At 34.4% G+C, this 16,858-nt stretch overlaps 1 protein-coding gene across 1 annotated transcript; it reads left to right on the top strand.

Moving 5' to 3' along the window:
• Positions 1–1,572: 1,572 nt before the first annotated feature.
• LOC121774431 (probable polygalacturonase) lies at positions 1,573–4,032 on the top strand. The gene is made up of 3 exons (XM_042171308.1): positions 1,573–1,905; positions 2,003–2,123; positions 2,910–4,032. Exons 1-3 carry the CDS (start codon positions 1,573–1,575, stop codon positions 3,884–3,886), a joined length of 1,431 nt encoding a protein of 476 aa, XP_042027242.1. The 3' UTR covers positions 3,887–4,032.
• Positions 4,033–16,858: the final 12,826 nt, after the last annotated feature.

A 16,858-nucleotide genomic window follows, 5' to 3' on the forward strand; every position in this document is an offset into this window, starting at 1 on the left:
AGGGGAAGGATTGGAGGCTCTGAGATGAAGATTATGAATTAGGTTAGAGGTATTTATAGGTTGGGAAAATGTTATTTTTTGATAATTTTCGTGGCCTTCAAGAAATGGGAGAGATTTGGCTTCACTATATAATAATTTCTTTTTTTTCCGTGAATTTACGCCTAAATTTCCGCCAGCTTTGACTGCACTGCGCAATGTTAGTAGAATAGTCATAACTTTCTCCACAGAACTCCGATTGAGACGTGCAAAATATCCACGAGAAGCTCTTTCGAAGACGAAGAGAATGGTATGAATTAAGCACTGATTGGACTTCACATTTGCTGGAAAAATTGGCTTGAACTGACGCTGCCGCACTTTGGCTTTTTTTCACATTTTTCTATCTTTTTCTATCATTTATCAACAAAGATGTCAAAAATACCAAATGTATAAAATATGCAATTTAAGAACATAATTTGCATGATTGACATTTAAAACAAGTCAAATCTAGTCCTTAAAAACATGCAAAATCCGTGTTTGTTAGTCCACTGAGTATTTTATAGTACTCAACCCTGCATGTGTTTTCTTTATGTGTAGGTTGAGCGCGACGAGCACTAGGTGGTGTTGAGAAAATAAAATTTGAAGTTTTGTTTGGTTGTCATTGAACTTTGGGTGTCGTTGTGTCTTCATACATGACGCCACTCTTTCTTTTGAACGTTTCCGCTGAGATATTGTTTTTACTTGTTATTTGTTTGGCTTTGAACCTATTTTGTGAAGAATTTAAAACTTGATGTCTTTTGGATAATGTTAAACCCTTGGTTGTTTTTGAACAATAATTGTTGGTCAAACTCGTTAATGAATTCCTAGTTTTTCTTTGTACGTTTTTAAGTTCTTTTAATTACGATTGCCCATATTTATTAAGACTAAAGGGTGGAATAATATTTAAAGAAGAAGCACTGAATTATGTCCATCACATCTCAAAATCTGTATAGACAATCAATAGAATTTCCTTGGATGAGATGACTTTAACTTTAAATTAATACTAATACGGCCGGATATGCAAAATACTATTTCCTACTTATAATAACGAGAAAAAAAAACACTACTGTACTCTCTAGAAAATGAGAGTATTTAATTTATTCTTTATCTAAAGAAAAGACTACTTTATTCGGATAAGTTCTACAAGATTTCCATTATTGAATTATATATCCGGCTCATTCAACCTTTAAAAAAAATTCTTTGACCTCTTTCGCACTTTCTATTTGTTTTGTATAATCCCCTTAAATTGACCATGCCATAAAAACATATCAAGATCTTGTCAATTTTATTTCTAACACCTTAATTTCACAATATAGTGAATATTTTCTTGACTGCATAGTTAAAATCAGTAAATGTAATATTACTACTACTTTCTCTTCTACTCAAACTAAATCATATAAATAGGCTCTCAAAATCATATGAATGCCATGTCCAATACAACGAGTTACACAAAACCCCATGTTAGTCTCATCAACACACACTTCATGATTTTCCTTTTTTTCATTTCAAAATCAATAGTATTTCTCAATTGATTTAATTTCTTTTTTTCTTCAGATCATGGAGAAGCTACTGACCTTCATTCTACTGGGATTGGTGTTTGTGAGTACAGCAGAATCAAGAGATCACAAATCTTTCAAGGAGCAAATCCCATATTCGGCGATAAACTGTCGCAAACACATTGCATATTTGACAGATTTTGGAGGAAAAGGCGATGGAGTCACATCTAACTCAGCCGCGTTTAAGGCAGCCGTTGCTAACCTGAGCAAGGTTGCATCCGATGGCGGGGCGCTGCTCGTTGTCCCGCCCGGGAAATGGCTGACCGGATCGTTCGGTCTGGCTAGCCATTTCACTTTGTATATACACCAAAAGGCTGTTATTCTTGCTTCACAGGTAATTAATTGGTTGTACCCTCTTGCATTATTAATTTAGTTATAACTTGAATATGTGTAAAAGTTAGTGTTATGTGTGAAATATTTGTTTATTACAGGAAGAATCGGATTATCCTCTGATCGATCCGTTGCCGTCATATGGAAGTGGAAGAGAAGCTCCAGGGAAAAGGTTTTCCAGTCTCATTGTTGGCACCAATCTAACCGATGTCGTAGTAACTGGTATTTTTATGTTTACAAAAAGTTTAATGAGTTTGAGTCATGTCTTATGCATTAGACACGAAATTAATAGGTTTGGACAACCCGTTAAATTTATTTTACTATTATTTTAATTTTGTTTATTCTTTTATCTCAAATTTATACTTTTCGTGTAAATTGTGTTTCATAGTGTGATATTCAATTTTAATTGTGTAAATCATGTTCATGTTGTTATCATGTTGTTATTATGTTATTATGTTTGAAACCTAATTGAAGGTAGTGGGTAATTTAAAAATTAGGTTTTATCAGAATGTAATAATGTAAATTATGTTCATGTTGTTATCGTGTTGTTATCTTTAGATTTGAAGGTAACAGGTTCTATTTGGATAGTCAATTTCCTTCACATGTCAGATTATGTCTTATTAGGTTGGGTCATTACCGACCCGCGTGATTTGCTAAGCTTAGTTTATATTTCCTCCGGCACATAAAAATATGTGCACTTTCATTTTCGTCCGTTCCATAAAAATATGAGCATATCCATTTATGGAAAGTTGTCCCCAACTCATTACCCATAAACATCAATTTATTTACAACTTATAAATAACGCTAAGGTCCACCTTTAAATACTACTCTCTCCGTCTCATAACAGTATGCACTCTTTTCCTTTTTAGTCAGTCCCACAATAGTATGAACTTATAACAATAATTTAATTACCCTTTTCTTTTTATCCCTCTTGTTTTATTAATTGTGTATTAAAATTCGTACCAAACCAAAATTTGAATAAATATGAAATTGTCGTGTGGAGCGCAGGAGGGAATGGAACGATAGACGGGCAGGGCGAAATCTGGTGGAAGAAATTCAAAGCAAAGAAACTGAAACACACTCGCCCATACTTGATCGAAATCCTTCACTCCACACACCTCCAAATCTCCGACCTCACTCTCACCAACTCCCCTTCATGGCACATCCACCCCACCTACTGCTCCAACGTCATCCTCGAGCGCCTCACCATCCTCGCCCCCGTCGACGTCCCCAACACCGACGGCATCAACCCCGACTCCTGCACCGACACCCGCATCCGGGACTCCTACGTCGTCTCCGGCGACGACTGCATCGCCGTCAAGAGCGGCTGGGACCACCACGGCATCAACTATGCCAAGCCCACTCAGCGCCTCAGCATCCGCGGCTTCACCTGCATCTCCCCCAAGAGCGCCCTCATCGCCCTCGGCAGCGAGATGTCCGGCGGCATCCGCGACGTCCGCGCCGAGGGCCTCCGCGCCCTCAACTCCGAGTCCGGGATCCGGATCAAGACGGGAGTCGGGAGGGGCGGATATGTCAAAGACATCTATGTCAGGGACGCGGAGATGTACACGATGAAGTATGTCTTCTGGATGAACGGGGACTACGGGGGCCACCCGGACACTGGGTTCGACCCCAAGGCGCTTCCCGAGATCACTAACATCAATTACAGAGACATGGTGGCGAAGAATGTGAAGATTGTTGGGGCTCTCTCTGGCATAAAAGGGGATGCTTTTACTAATATTTGTATATCGAATGTGACGGTCGCGTTGGAGAATAAGGAGAAGAACAAGGAGAAGAGGTTTTTTATTGGGGAGGAGAAGGGGAAGAAGCTGCCATGGAATTGCACGGATGTTGGAGGGGTGTCGAGTAAGGTGACGCCGAAAGCATGTCCGGAGTTGGTGGAGAAGGAAGTGGACTGCGCCTTCCCAACTGATACTTTGGCTATTGATAAAGTAAAGCTCAATCAATGCTTTGTTAATGTTTAAGGTTGTTAGGTTTTCAATTTTTCATCATCTCTCTCTCATCCTCTTTTACTTCATGTAACTAAAATAAAGTATTTTGTCATACTAGTTCACAGTCGCACACCCAATCTTGTTTCTAGTTGTACTTAGGAATGAGAGACAATATATACTATTTTACTTCCCTCCGTCCATGAAATATTGTCCAAGTTTTACTCGACACGGGGTTTTAAAAATATGAAGAAAAATAAGTTGAAAAAGTTAGTGAAATAAATGTCCCACATTTATATATTAATTTTATAATAAAAGTGAGTGTAAAAAGTGATGCTTTATTAGCACTAAAAATACTTGCAAGTATACAAGGTAGATCTAATATAGCTAAAGGTCAGTACCGATCGAACACAGGGAATAAGATTGCAATTGTCTATTATATACTAAGTGTCATATACTATTTAGAGACACGAGATTTTGGTTTGATTTATTAAATTAGACAGAAATAAATAAATAAATAAAAACATAAAAACAAATAATACAAAGCAGGCTAATGAATGTAGAGTTTTAGGAACCACAATCAAAAGCTAATATCCAAACGACTTCCTTTAATTACGGTCTCTAGAGTTACTAAGCTATTACACATGTAAAACCATATCTTCTCTCGAAGCATACAATTTGTAGATTGCTACCTAGAACCGAAGTCTCCTTACTAGAACTAATGCAACAACTCCTAAAAGCTCCTAAGATAAATTTGCTTCATTCAAAGGCTCAAATCTCTCGATTATATTGGCAAAGACGTCAACCTCTCCTCTTTCAAATTAAACTACTCACTTCTTAGTTATTGTAGTAGAATCCACTTGCATTTATAAGATGGTCAATCAAACAAATGTATAAGCACAAGAGAAATTGAAATAACTATAAGAGCTAGCAAGGAAAAATAATTGAATAAATAACTCAAAATCATAGCATGTTTACCAAAAATTCCACAAAAGATGTTTACTACTCATAGACAAGTAAAAACAACAAAAAGTATCATACATGAAGAAAAACAAAACAAAAACCCAAGGTTGAATTATGCAGTCCTCGGTGTTCTCTTGCTTGGATCTGCAGAGCTCCGCTCCAATGGAATATGGAAGAATAATATGTGTAATATGGGATGGAAGAAGTATAGAGATGGAAAATGATTGGAGGCTTTGAGATGGAAGAAGGTGTAGAAATGGAGAAGGATGAGAGACTCTGAGATGAATATTATGAATTAGGTTATGGGGTATATATAGGCTTGAAAATGATTTATAATTGGTAAAAAGTATTCTCCAAGTAATGGGAAAGATGGTAAATTCGAATTCTTCAATTAATATGAGAGATTTGGCAACAATTTCTTTCCTTCCTTAATTTCCGCCTGCTTTTGACTAAACTGCGCAGCGTTCGTAAAATGACCATAATTTTCTCTACATAACTCCGATTTAGATGTTCAAGGTATCCACGCGAAGCTCTGTCAAAGACGAAGAGAATGGTATGTAGTAAGCACTGATTGGACTTTAAAATCGCTGGCAGAATGGGCTCGAACAAAGGATGCTGCACCTTGGCATTTTGCACCTTTTTCTATCTTTTTCTATCATTTATCAACAAACACGTCAAAATACCAAAATGTATAATATACGCAATTTAAGAACATAATTTGCAAGATTAATATTTAAAACGAGCCAAATCTAGGCCTTAAAACATGTAAAAACTGTGTTTATCAAAAAGTTAGTGGAAAGTGAGGTTCGTTTACTAAAAATAGAAAAAAAAACAAAATTGACAACTTTTCACGGACAGGCTAAATGAAAAAACTGTACAACATTTCACGGATGGAAAGAGTAACATTTTACGTGTGTACGACAATACATGAATAAACAATGTTAAATTCATCTTACAACAATATAAATGCATGCACAACTAATGTCGATAACAAGGACAGACAATGTCAACAACAACTTACAACAATGTTAATAAAATATAAGAAAATTATTAAATTTTGAATAGATATCCCCTACTATAACAAATATTTTACGTTCATCCCTGATATCAACCACCCCTTACAACAATGTGAATTCAGCCTGAAGCAATATCAAAGTCGTTTCACAAATTACACAAGTAAATTTCATGGTGGTTGTTTCAAACAGAATGAATGTGAAAAACAAACACACACATATGTCAAAACATGCAGTAGAAAAGTCAACAACAAACATTGTTCAATGGCAATATGCATCCTTACTCGGAACCACAATCTCTCTAGTCATTCAAATCATCCTGACGCTTTTTATATTACAGTAATTTCATAACCGAAATCCAAAACACAAACAAATAAGCTAAAAATTCATAAATCCTTAACAAACTCTTAACAAATCATAATCACCGAATATTAAATAAGCCAAAATTACAGAAATCGTAAGTCTGATGTATTAATCGAACTAAACAAACTAAAATTTCCAATATATCAAATGACACGATATGACCTATTAATAGTTCAACAGTGATATTATTATTTTACATATCATAATGTATTCACTGGAGATGATAATCATGGGCTGTAACATTTGGTGCTAGTCTACATTGTAGTGAGAGTTAGTCCAAACTCTTTCACTTAATTATTCAAGTAGTTTGTCAAACGCGTGAGTTTAGCTCCTAAATGATCATAACTGATCTAGATTAGAGAATGAAAGTTGTTATTCAGAATGTCCTCGTGAATACTTGACATCGATGGTGCATGTAGCATATCATGACAAAAGTTTTCGAAAAAAGTACCTAAGGCGGTGCTTGCTAATGAAGATTTTTAAAAATAATTAAATTCATATGATTGGTCTAAGTTGATAAATTTTGGTGTGTTAAAGACAGATGCAATTTATATTTGTGGAAATTGATAAAGATAACTATCTGAACTACCATAAAAGGCTAATTGACTTGCACAATTTGCAAATAGAGTATACAAATACATGCTCCATTTGTCCCCAAAAAATAGACTAGTTTTACCATTTGGGTCGTCCATAAAATTAGACAAGTCTAACAATGGAAAGTTTTCAACAAATAATAATCTTACCCATCATTTATAATGTAGATCCCATAATCCACTAATATTTCTTCCACTATCTTTTCCCCTCCCTCTCTTACTTTTTTTTATCTCTTTCTTACTGTACCAATTGTACATTAAAACTCGTGTCATTAACAAAGTTGTCTATTTTTTAAGGACAGAGGGAGTATGTAAGAGCATCTTCAAGCATTTACACTAAACTCAAACTTATTTGGTGTAAATGTCACATCAAATATTGATTTTACCTCAATTATTTACATTAAACTCAAATTTTAAAAAATATTCTCCATCTATTACATTTTTTTACTCATAAAATTTGAAAAAATTGATTTGGCTTTGCTTGTGTAGCCCAAAAAATGAGTATTCTAAAATGATATTGATTTTAGAGTACTATTGGAGCGAATTGTCTAATTCATTTTAGGTTTTAGATGACCGGAGATAGTTTAAACATGCTCCAGTGCTTCATTTAGGTTATTGATTTCTTTACTAATGCCCCTATTCACTAAGAACACAAAATCATAAATATATTTCATTAACATATTAGTCTGTCTTAAATGTAAATCACATTCGCATGGTTTTTACCCCCTTGGTTTTATGCACTATGAGTGTTTTATAGACTCAAATTTGGAATTAATTTGCAGGGGTTAAGACAAGAAATCAAGACAGAAATTTCAAGAAATCTTGGCATACGAAGACGGTAAAAATCGCGCTTGCAAGGGGCTCGAAAGAAATTAAATAAAACTGGGCCCAAACAATGTATTTAGATAGGTGAAATAAATAGAGTCCAAAACTTGTATTTTACTATATTTAATTGGACTTTGTCCTTTGTTAATATTTGGGTAGGCCCAAATACTCTTTCGAAAGTCCAAATGACTTACAGAAATAACTTAATCCTATTTCCTTATATTTTAAAGAGTGAACTACATCAATGATACCTGATCTTTCACTTTCGCACATAAATGGTACATGATCTTATTTTATATTGTTTTTAGTACCTATAAATCACATTTTTGGTACATGATGCAATTTTCACCCCAAAATACCCTTTAAACAAATTCATTTTTCCATTTGTGTCATAAATGATATTTTGGGCATTGACAAAACTAATACCAAAAGTGATATTATAATCTCTTCTCTCATTCTCCTCACTCTTTATACTATTATTATTAATCAATATTAATATTATTATTTTGATGTTATAAATTAATAATTACTTTATTTTTTAATATCACTTAAATATACTTAATCATAATTATAGTTATAATTATATTTAATTATTATGATAATATTATTTTTTATAATAGTAAAGCTAGTAGTAATTAATAAATAATTATTATTATTATTATTTATATTAAATTAATAACTAATCTATAGTCTTAATCAAAATTGAAAATTGTGAATTGTATTCATAATGATAAAGAGTTGAATATTTTTAGTTAGGTGTTTCAACCTAAAATGAGTATAAATAATTTAATAAAAAATATTCAATTGATTTAATTACTTTAAATAATTAATTTAATTAGGTATTTTGTTATTCATTTATATTATGAATGCAATTAGATGTATGTATAAAACACTAAAAAGAAAGAAGAAAAAGAAGAGAAAAGAAAAAAGAGGAAACATAAACTATGGAGAAAAAAGAAAGAAGAAAGGAAGATAAAATACTAAAAAGAAAGAAGAAAATGAAGTAAAAGAAAGAAGAATAAACTAAAGAAGAAAAAAAGAAACAAAAAAGGAAGAAAACAAAATCACATATTTGGTTCTATTTAATTGAAATTTCCAAAAATATCCCCCATAACAAAAATAGCACATGTTTGGTACCTAGGGTTATTTTTGTCATGAGATACCAAAAACGATATAAAATAAAGATCAGGTATCATTTATGTGCGGAAGTGAAAGATCAGGTACCATTTATGTAGTTCACTGTTTTAACGTGATCCCATTTCTGTACAAACGAATAATTAATAATTTGGTGTTATGCCAAGTACTCCCTCTGTAGTAGAGGCGTTTCCTTTTACCTTGAGATTTAAGAAACTGAGTTAAAAGTAAGTTAATTGAAGGGAGAATAAAATAGAAAAGTAAAAAAATAGAGAAAAAAGTAAGAGATAATAAATACGCTTGCCAAAAAATGAAAGAAAATTTGAAAATGAATTGCAAAACCTTTTGTATTTTATTTTTTACATCCATGGAGACAATCCAAAAAGAAATACAACTCGGGTACGGAGGGAGTACTATTTATCACATAAAAACCTTAATCAATTCAACACGACATCCCATTGAAAACAAATGCAAACGACACAGATCGTACAAAATATAATTATTAATTATTTACCAAGAAATAATTATTCACGTTCAGTTTGGTTTCCTATTCGCCATTACTTAGCATTTAAAAGATATAAGAAAAAAGGTTGGCGCTACGAAAATAGTATCATGTGAAATCAAGAAATTTTTGTTGTACCATATTTATTTGAAATATTAAAGCTAATTTTTGACATGATAATGACAACAAAGAAACTGTAAAGTTGTAACATATGTAAATAATAGATCCAAATCTCCCTCACCAAGCCTGTTAGCCATGGAAAAGTGATTAGTAGCTTTTATTTAAAATTGTAGATTGACTGAACAATGGCAACTCTTCTTCTTTGCCATTGCTCAAACTATAAAAATAATTAACTATCCCAGCCATCGATACAAAACTCACTATGAGTATTTATGCTCAATTCTTACTTTCAGATCCTGTATCATTTCCATTCCAAACGAAATATTTGAAGTAGAGCAGTATAAGCAAATTTTAATCCATAACAGCGCAGTTCCTCAATTTATAATTCAACTAACTAGGATAAGCAATAACTAAAAGAGTGAACTACATAAATGATACCTGATCTTTCACTTTCGCACGTAAATGGTACTTGATATTTATTTTATATCGCTTTTTGGTACATATAAATCACATTTTTGGTGTCTGATAACATTTTCACCCCAAAAATACCCTCTAAACAAATACTCCCTCCGTCCTATAATAGATGTCACACTTTCCTTTTTAGTTTGTCCCACAAAAGATGTCGCATTTCCTTTTCTGAAAAATGTTCTCTCTCACATTAATCTAAATATAATATTTTCTCTCTCCACCTAACGCACAAAACAACATCTCCTAAAATCTAGTGTCATTCTCCAACTATGCCATCTTTTATGGGACATAGGGAATACATTTTCTCATTTGTGTCATAGAGGATATTTTGGCATACACAAAACTAGTACCAAAAGTGATATTATAATACATTCTCTCATTCTCCTCGCTTTTTATACTCTTATTATTAATCATTAATATTATTATTTTGATGTTATAAAGTAATTTATTTATTTTTAATGTCATTCAAATATACTTAATTACAATTATAGTTATAATTATATTTAATTAGTATAATAATATTATTATTATAAAACTAAAAACTAGTAGTAATTAATAAATAATTATAGTATAATTATTTAAATTATGAATCATATAATATATAATACTAAATAATAATAATAATAATTATTATTATTATTATTTTATGTTAAATTAATAGCTAATCAATATAGTCTTAATAAAATTTTAAATCTGTGAAATTATATTCATAATGATAAAAAGAATTGAATATTTTTAGTTAGGTGTTTCAACCATAAGATGAGTATAAAATAATTTAATAAAAAATATTCAATTGATTTAATTATTTTAAATAATTAATTTAATTAGGTGTTTTGTTCTTGATTTATATTATGAATGTAATTAGATGCATTTATAAAATATTAAAAAGAAAGAAGAAAAAGAAGAGAAATGAAAAAAGAGGAAACATAAACTAAGGAGAAAAAAGAAAGAAGAAAAGAAGATAAAATACTAAAAAGAAAGAAGAAAATGAAGAAAAAAGAGAGAAGAAGAAATTAAAGAAGAAAAAAAAAGTCACATGTTTGATACTATTTAATTGAAATTTCCAAAAATATCCTCCATAACAAAAAAATCACATGTTTGGTACCTAGGTCATGTTTGGTTGCCAGGATTCTGTATTGTAAATGATACTCGCTTTGTTTAGTAGGGGCTATATTGTAAATGATACTCGCTTTGTCCTTGATGGTCTTGAGGGTATTTTTGCCCAACATAAATTCGAAATAGTAAAAAAGTAGATTAAATGATATTAAGTCAAAGTTGACACGCCTCAAAAGATATTTTCAAAGTTTACGGACCAAAAATGATAGCTTGGTGAAAGCTCTTTATGTTTCCTAAGTATATCTCTAGTGCACGTACAGATTAAACAGATGAGGGTTCACGCACTTGACCAAGATAAAACTATCAATGGATCAAGTAAGCTACTAACTAGTCATTGGGTGAGCAAACTGAGAGACTTGGGGCTTTCAAGACCTTAACCCACAATACTATAAACTAGTAAAGGGAAGTAAGAGTCGAATCCCACAGATACGGAGACGTGTCGAGTTGTGTTTGGGACATTTGGGAAATTTTGGCTGCTGCCACGCTTTGCAGTGGGTTAAGTTTAATCTATAAACAGAACTGATCAAGACACGAAACCTAATGGATCAACTAAACTAAATAAGCATAAAACAAAGACATATTAAATTGATCAACTAGACTGACACACTACAAGTATTTATGCAAAAAGTAGGTGGGACCACTGACTCAAAACAGCACACTAAGTAATGGAAAAGGTGACAGAGATGGTTATGCTAACGAACTACGACCTTCTTCTATAATCAACCAAAAGTAAACAATGTATCAGCCCCTCGGGATGTAGGAAAACATAAACGAACAAAAGGTTCTTCTAAGATTAAGGCTCCCTTCTTCCTTGGCGAGGAAGAAGAAGGGGGATGTAGTGGTAGAACTTCTCCTTCGGCAGCTGCTATCCTACTTGCTCCATGTTAGCTGGCGGTGTGGAATGATGATAGGTGGTAATTTGGTGATGATGTCCCCCGACTTCGTGTGTTCCTTCCACTATTTATAGGACGACTTTGGGGCACAAATCCATAGGGTAAGCTCCTCCTGATTTGGCATAAATGCCCTCGCATAGGAAGGCATTCTTCTTTCTCTCTCCTATGACTCATCCCTCGCTGCTTCCTGATTTCGACTCATCTTGATCAACTCGTACTGCCGCCAGGTCCAGTCGCTCAGTCTGCCTTCACTTGATCAGTTTGCTTCAAGTCTGGGCAATTTTTCTACTTCTTTTCCCAATTGATCAAGTCGCCCCAATGCTTGGCCGTTCTGATGCTCTTCAGCTCCTGCACACTTAATTTACTACTTTTTCCAACATTAATGCCCCGATTGGTGTAATAACCACCATAAAACCATGCTTGGAACGAGCCCTATCACTTGGCAAAGTTTGCGGACTAAAAAAATATTTTCTCTATTGAATTACAACAACTAAATACTCTGAATTTGTTATGTATCAATTACCTGAAAAACTTTCAATCTAAATAACTCAAACTCAAATCAATAATTTTCAATAAATAAAAAAATCCTATAAATTAAACTTTCTTATTATTATTTTCACCTAATAAAGTAAATATGAATAATTTTAGAAATACAATTTTTTATAATTGAACTAAAATTACAAGCAAAGTCCGCCATTGTAAGCCAAATAACTGAATAACTAATTCTGGAGTATTTGATAAATTAAGTTTTACTAAATTAAAGAAGAATTCGTAGTTTTACTAAATAAGTTTTATGGAGTATTCTTACTATCTAATTCTCCTATACCTATGCAATTCTGAATATTTTAATCTAACAAACAGTAAATGCACAATAAAAGAGGCTTGAATCAGTCCGTATCTTTTAGTAATACATTGAAAGCTGGAATTTTCCTTCTTTTTTTGAACTGAAGTACTCATGGTTCACATGCAAATTAAAACATGCAGAGCATGCGCAACTTGACCAAGTAAGACAATGGACAGTTCAAGCTGGTTGTCAACTACTGGTAGCTGGGTGTGTGAAAGGAGAGACTCAGCGCTTTTATGACCTTAACCCACAATGCTATTAAACTAGTATAGGGAAGTAAAGGTCGAATCCCTCAGAGATGGAGGCGAGTAGAGTTGGGATTGAGACATTCGGGAGGTTTGGTTGCGGCCACGCTTTTTAGTGGGTTATGTTTTAAACTAAGGAAAAGGGAACTGATCAACTAACTAAACTAAACTGATCAAGCTAGACTAGAGACATCATAAACAGAGAAAAGTAACTTGATCCACTATGCTAAGAACAGAAAGGTAAAAAGTAACTTGGGACCACTGACACAAAATAAGCGCACTACTAAAAAGCTGTAACATCGAAAAGGTGACAAAGACTGCAATCCTAACAAACTTCTATCCTCTTCTTCGCTAAGCAGGTAAATAAAAACAACGAAAGCAGATCTAAAACAGAGCAATGAGCGTAAAACATGAAATCAGGCAAAACGAACATAGATCCATATGAAATCGACGTAAAGAAAAGCAGATCTAAAGTATCTAACCTATTCTCATGCAAGTTGACAAACTAAAATGTAAATCTACCTACGAGAAAGCATAAACAAGGCAGAACTAAAGGAAACGAAAACAATCAAAATAGAAAACACCAGATCCAACACAACTTGAACTAAAAACTCCATTTCATAAACGATAGTAACTAAAACAGAATTTCAAACAGAGATTCAAAGAGCGATTAACGATGGAAAAGAAACTAGAGTAGCAACTGGAAGATAAACGTTAAAAATAACTAAACTACGAAAGCGATGAACTAAAAAACAGAATGAAAATTGTTTTAACCCCTCGGGGTGTGACAAAAACTCCAACTACAAAGACTTCTACGCAGATCCATGTCCCTCATTCCTTGGCGAGAAAGAAGAGATGAAATAGAGGTGAGAACGGCGACTCCTGCTACTAGCTTCCTACTCCATACTTTAAAACTAAGGTGAAAATGAGGTGACTCAAGGTAATGATGGTGTCAAACTCCTTCTTGTGTGCACTCTTTCCATATTTATAGGACAATGTTGGGCCCAAATCCCTAGGGCAAGCCCATCCTATCTTCACATTTATGCCCTTGAGATGACCTTTTTTCTTCTCTCTCCTCTGACTCATCACTTCTTGTGGTGAACTCCACTTGATCAACTTGTCGGCTAGGCAGGCTTCGCAACTGATCAACTTAGCTTCATTTCTGGTCAATTTTCCGCTCTTTTTTCGAGTTGATCAAGTTGATCCTGCACTTGCCGCTTCTGCACTTTATAGCCCTTGCACACTCAATTTCACCATTCTTTTCGCACATTATAAGTCATGTTATTGTAATAAACCCTATAAAACCATGCTTGTAACGAGCCTTATCAAACTGCTCATACTTAAACAATGCTTATTCTCAAGTATGAAAGAACAACAAGAAAAGGATTAGTTACAGGCATGGGTCCCTGACCGACTCCTAAAAACTAAAAAGACTTACAGATAATCACATGACTGGCTCAAAACAACACTTAAACAAATATTTACATCTCCATGTTTGAAACTGGCTCAACTTCCGGCAATATCCCCCATAAGCTTAAAGTCATTCCAAATATTTTGCAGTCTCAAATTCCCTCATTCCCTTTGGTTCAGTCTGATCAGCCTATCAGTTCGTCAAGATAACACCTACTCTAGACAACTGTTTGATTCACTCGGTCACTCATTTCTCACCAGAGATGTTAGGACCATTCTCTCATTCATTTCGCCATACCACTCATGCTTGAGTTCCATAGGCACATATTAGTTCCTTAAAGTCTTTTATTAAGGTTGTAATGGGGCCAGGGGTTATGCTCTAGATAGACAGGGTCCTATGGGTCCTAAGTTCATAAAAATCTTGAAAAACGATTAAGGACATGCGAGCTCAGGAACAAAAGTGGAGCAGCCTCCCTATTACACTTTTAGACTTCCCAAAATTTAACAATACCCCTCGGTCATTGTGGCCTTATTTCTCTATTCTTTCTACTGCAGGGCAAGGTTACATTATTTCCTACCCTGCCTAAACTAAATATATGACTTTCTCTCTTTATTTTTTATTTTTTTATCATGACTATAACTCTTTCTTTTCTTTTTTAATCAGCTTGGTTGTAACTCTTTCTTCCTATCCCTTCTACCCCCAATTGGTTAGCTGCTCCATTCTATCCCCTCACTCACATGGCATGGAGGCTCATGGTTTCAAAAGAAAGATGGATTCGAATGTAGGCTCAAAATTGAGTAACTAGGGGGTGCCCTTACAATGAGGCGGGTTCTTCTGGTTTGATAAAAGAGAGGCCCAACAGGTTATTTCCTATTGCCTTTTAGTCCTCACTAGCCTATGTCATTTCCCTCTCAGCATCAAGTGGCAGCCACTCTATTTTTATATTTCAGTAGAAAGTGTTCTACTCTAGCTTATAACTCACTTTTAGAGGGCTTCACAGTTCGCTAAAAATCTGGGCTTTTCATCGTTATTACTTCATCCAGACTGACTTTAACTTATTTTTAAGAAAGAGGAGTCTCACAATTCAACATGCATTTTTCTTCTTCATTCACTCTCACTAAGGGTTTTATGCCTTCTGTTTTTTCAGCTCATTCGTGGTTTCCTAGGACAACTTGGACAAGCACATAAGGACTGATTCAACATGTTTCGCTCAAATGACTCACTATCCTACCAACTGACACATCAACTGATCAAGTTATGATTCGACATGTGAAGTGCTGGTCTGGAGAACCGCGTGTGCTTTGATGCTAGGTCGAGCTTCTCGAACCAGAGAATCCGCTAGATCACAAGGTCTAGGAACTCTGAGGATCTCATAAGTCTCAGTCGTTGGACACACAGATTCCGCATTCAAAACCCTCAACCCGCTATACTATGAATTAGCACAGGGAAGTAGGGATCGATCCCACGAAGATGGACGCGTAAGAAAGCATTTAGAAGACTCTGGAAAGGTGTATGGCTGCTGCCACGCAAATTTGAGTTGAGGTGTAACTATTACTAGACTCAGGAATAAAATATGACTCTAAACCTAGGAAACCGAAAACATCATGCTAACATCGAACATCCTCATAACTACAAGATATTAAACTAACTTCCTAGGCTGGGCAAACAATTTCCTAATTTAGCTAGACAGAAAGCAAGTAAACAGTGAGACCATGTTCCAGAAATAGCAAGTACGGAATAAAAGCTGCAAATAACAAACTACAACTTTAACTAACAACGACGAGCATCTTATCACCTGAATCAAACGCGAACATGAAGAAAACAGAGCATAAATCCAGATTCAAGCAAAATGTAAAAGTTCGGACGTCGGAAACTTGCAATTAGCCAGAAATAAGAAAGATCTACATATGTGAGACGGAATGAAACAAAAATACAAAACTCAGGCATCGACCACAACTAATTCTGTTCTGATCCAGATGTCGGATGCTTAATCCACTCCGGATCCAAGCATTCCAAACCCAACAACCCACAAAATCAACTCCATAACTCCCAATTCAACAGATCTGCCCCAATTGACTCAAGCTTCCAACAATTTCTACTCAAACTCAGTAAACCAACTCAAAATCAAACATCCAATTCAGTAACTACGTCAAATTCGAAACCTATCGCATTCATAATCGAAAGCAACAACAGCAAAGTAATTCGGAAATAGAAAATGCATAGATAACGAGAATCCAACAGAAAACAAAGCCGAGCTTCGAACGGCGAAGCTCGGTGAAATTCACGACTGCAAAAATAAATTGAAAGCGAATAATTATATCTTCTCCCTCCGTGAGGACAGTGTTACCCAACTACTTCAGCAAAATGAAACCCGAAGCCCCCTCAAGTTCCTGATAAAATAAGTGTGTAGAGTGTGCGAGTGAGCTAAGAGAGCTAAAAGTACCGAGAGACCCCTTCTTTTTCCAAAAAGTCCTTGCTCTCCTCTTTATATAGGTGCGGGGTTGATCTTCTGGAAGCC

The sequence above is a fragment of the Salvia splendens genome, chromosome 17 (genome assembly GCF_004379255.2).
Source record: "Salvia splendens isolate huo1 chromosome 17, SspV2, whole genome shotgun sequence".
NCBI classification, from domain to species: domain Eukaryota; kingdom Viridiplantae; phylum Streptophyta; class Magnoliopsida; order Lamiales; family Lamiaceae; genus Salvia; species Salvia splendens.

Excerpts from the sequence above, each read along its gene's own strand:
- LOC121774431 (XM_042171308.1), top strand. The coding sequence starts at position 1,573 with ATGGAGAAGCTACTGACCTTCATTCTACTGGGATTGGTGTTTGTGAGT. Across the intron at positions 1,906-2,002 it reads CTGTTATTCTTGCTTCACAG|GAAGAATCGGATTATCCTCT; the intron begins GTAATTAATTGG and ends TGTTTATTACAG. Across the intron at positions 2,124-2,909 it reads AACCGATGTCGTAGTAACTG|GAGGGAATGGAACGATAGAC; the intron begins GTATTTTTATGT and ends TGTGGAGCGCAG.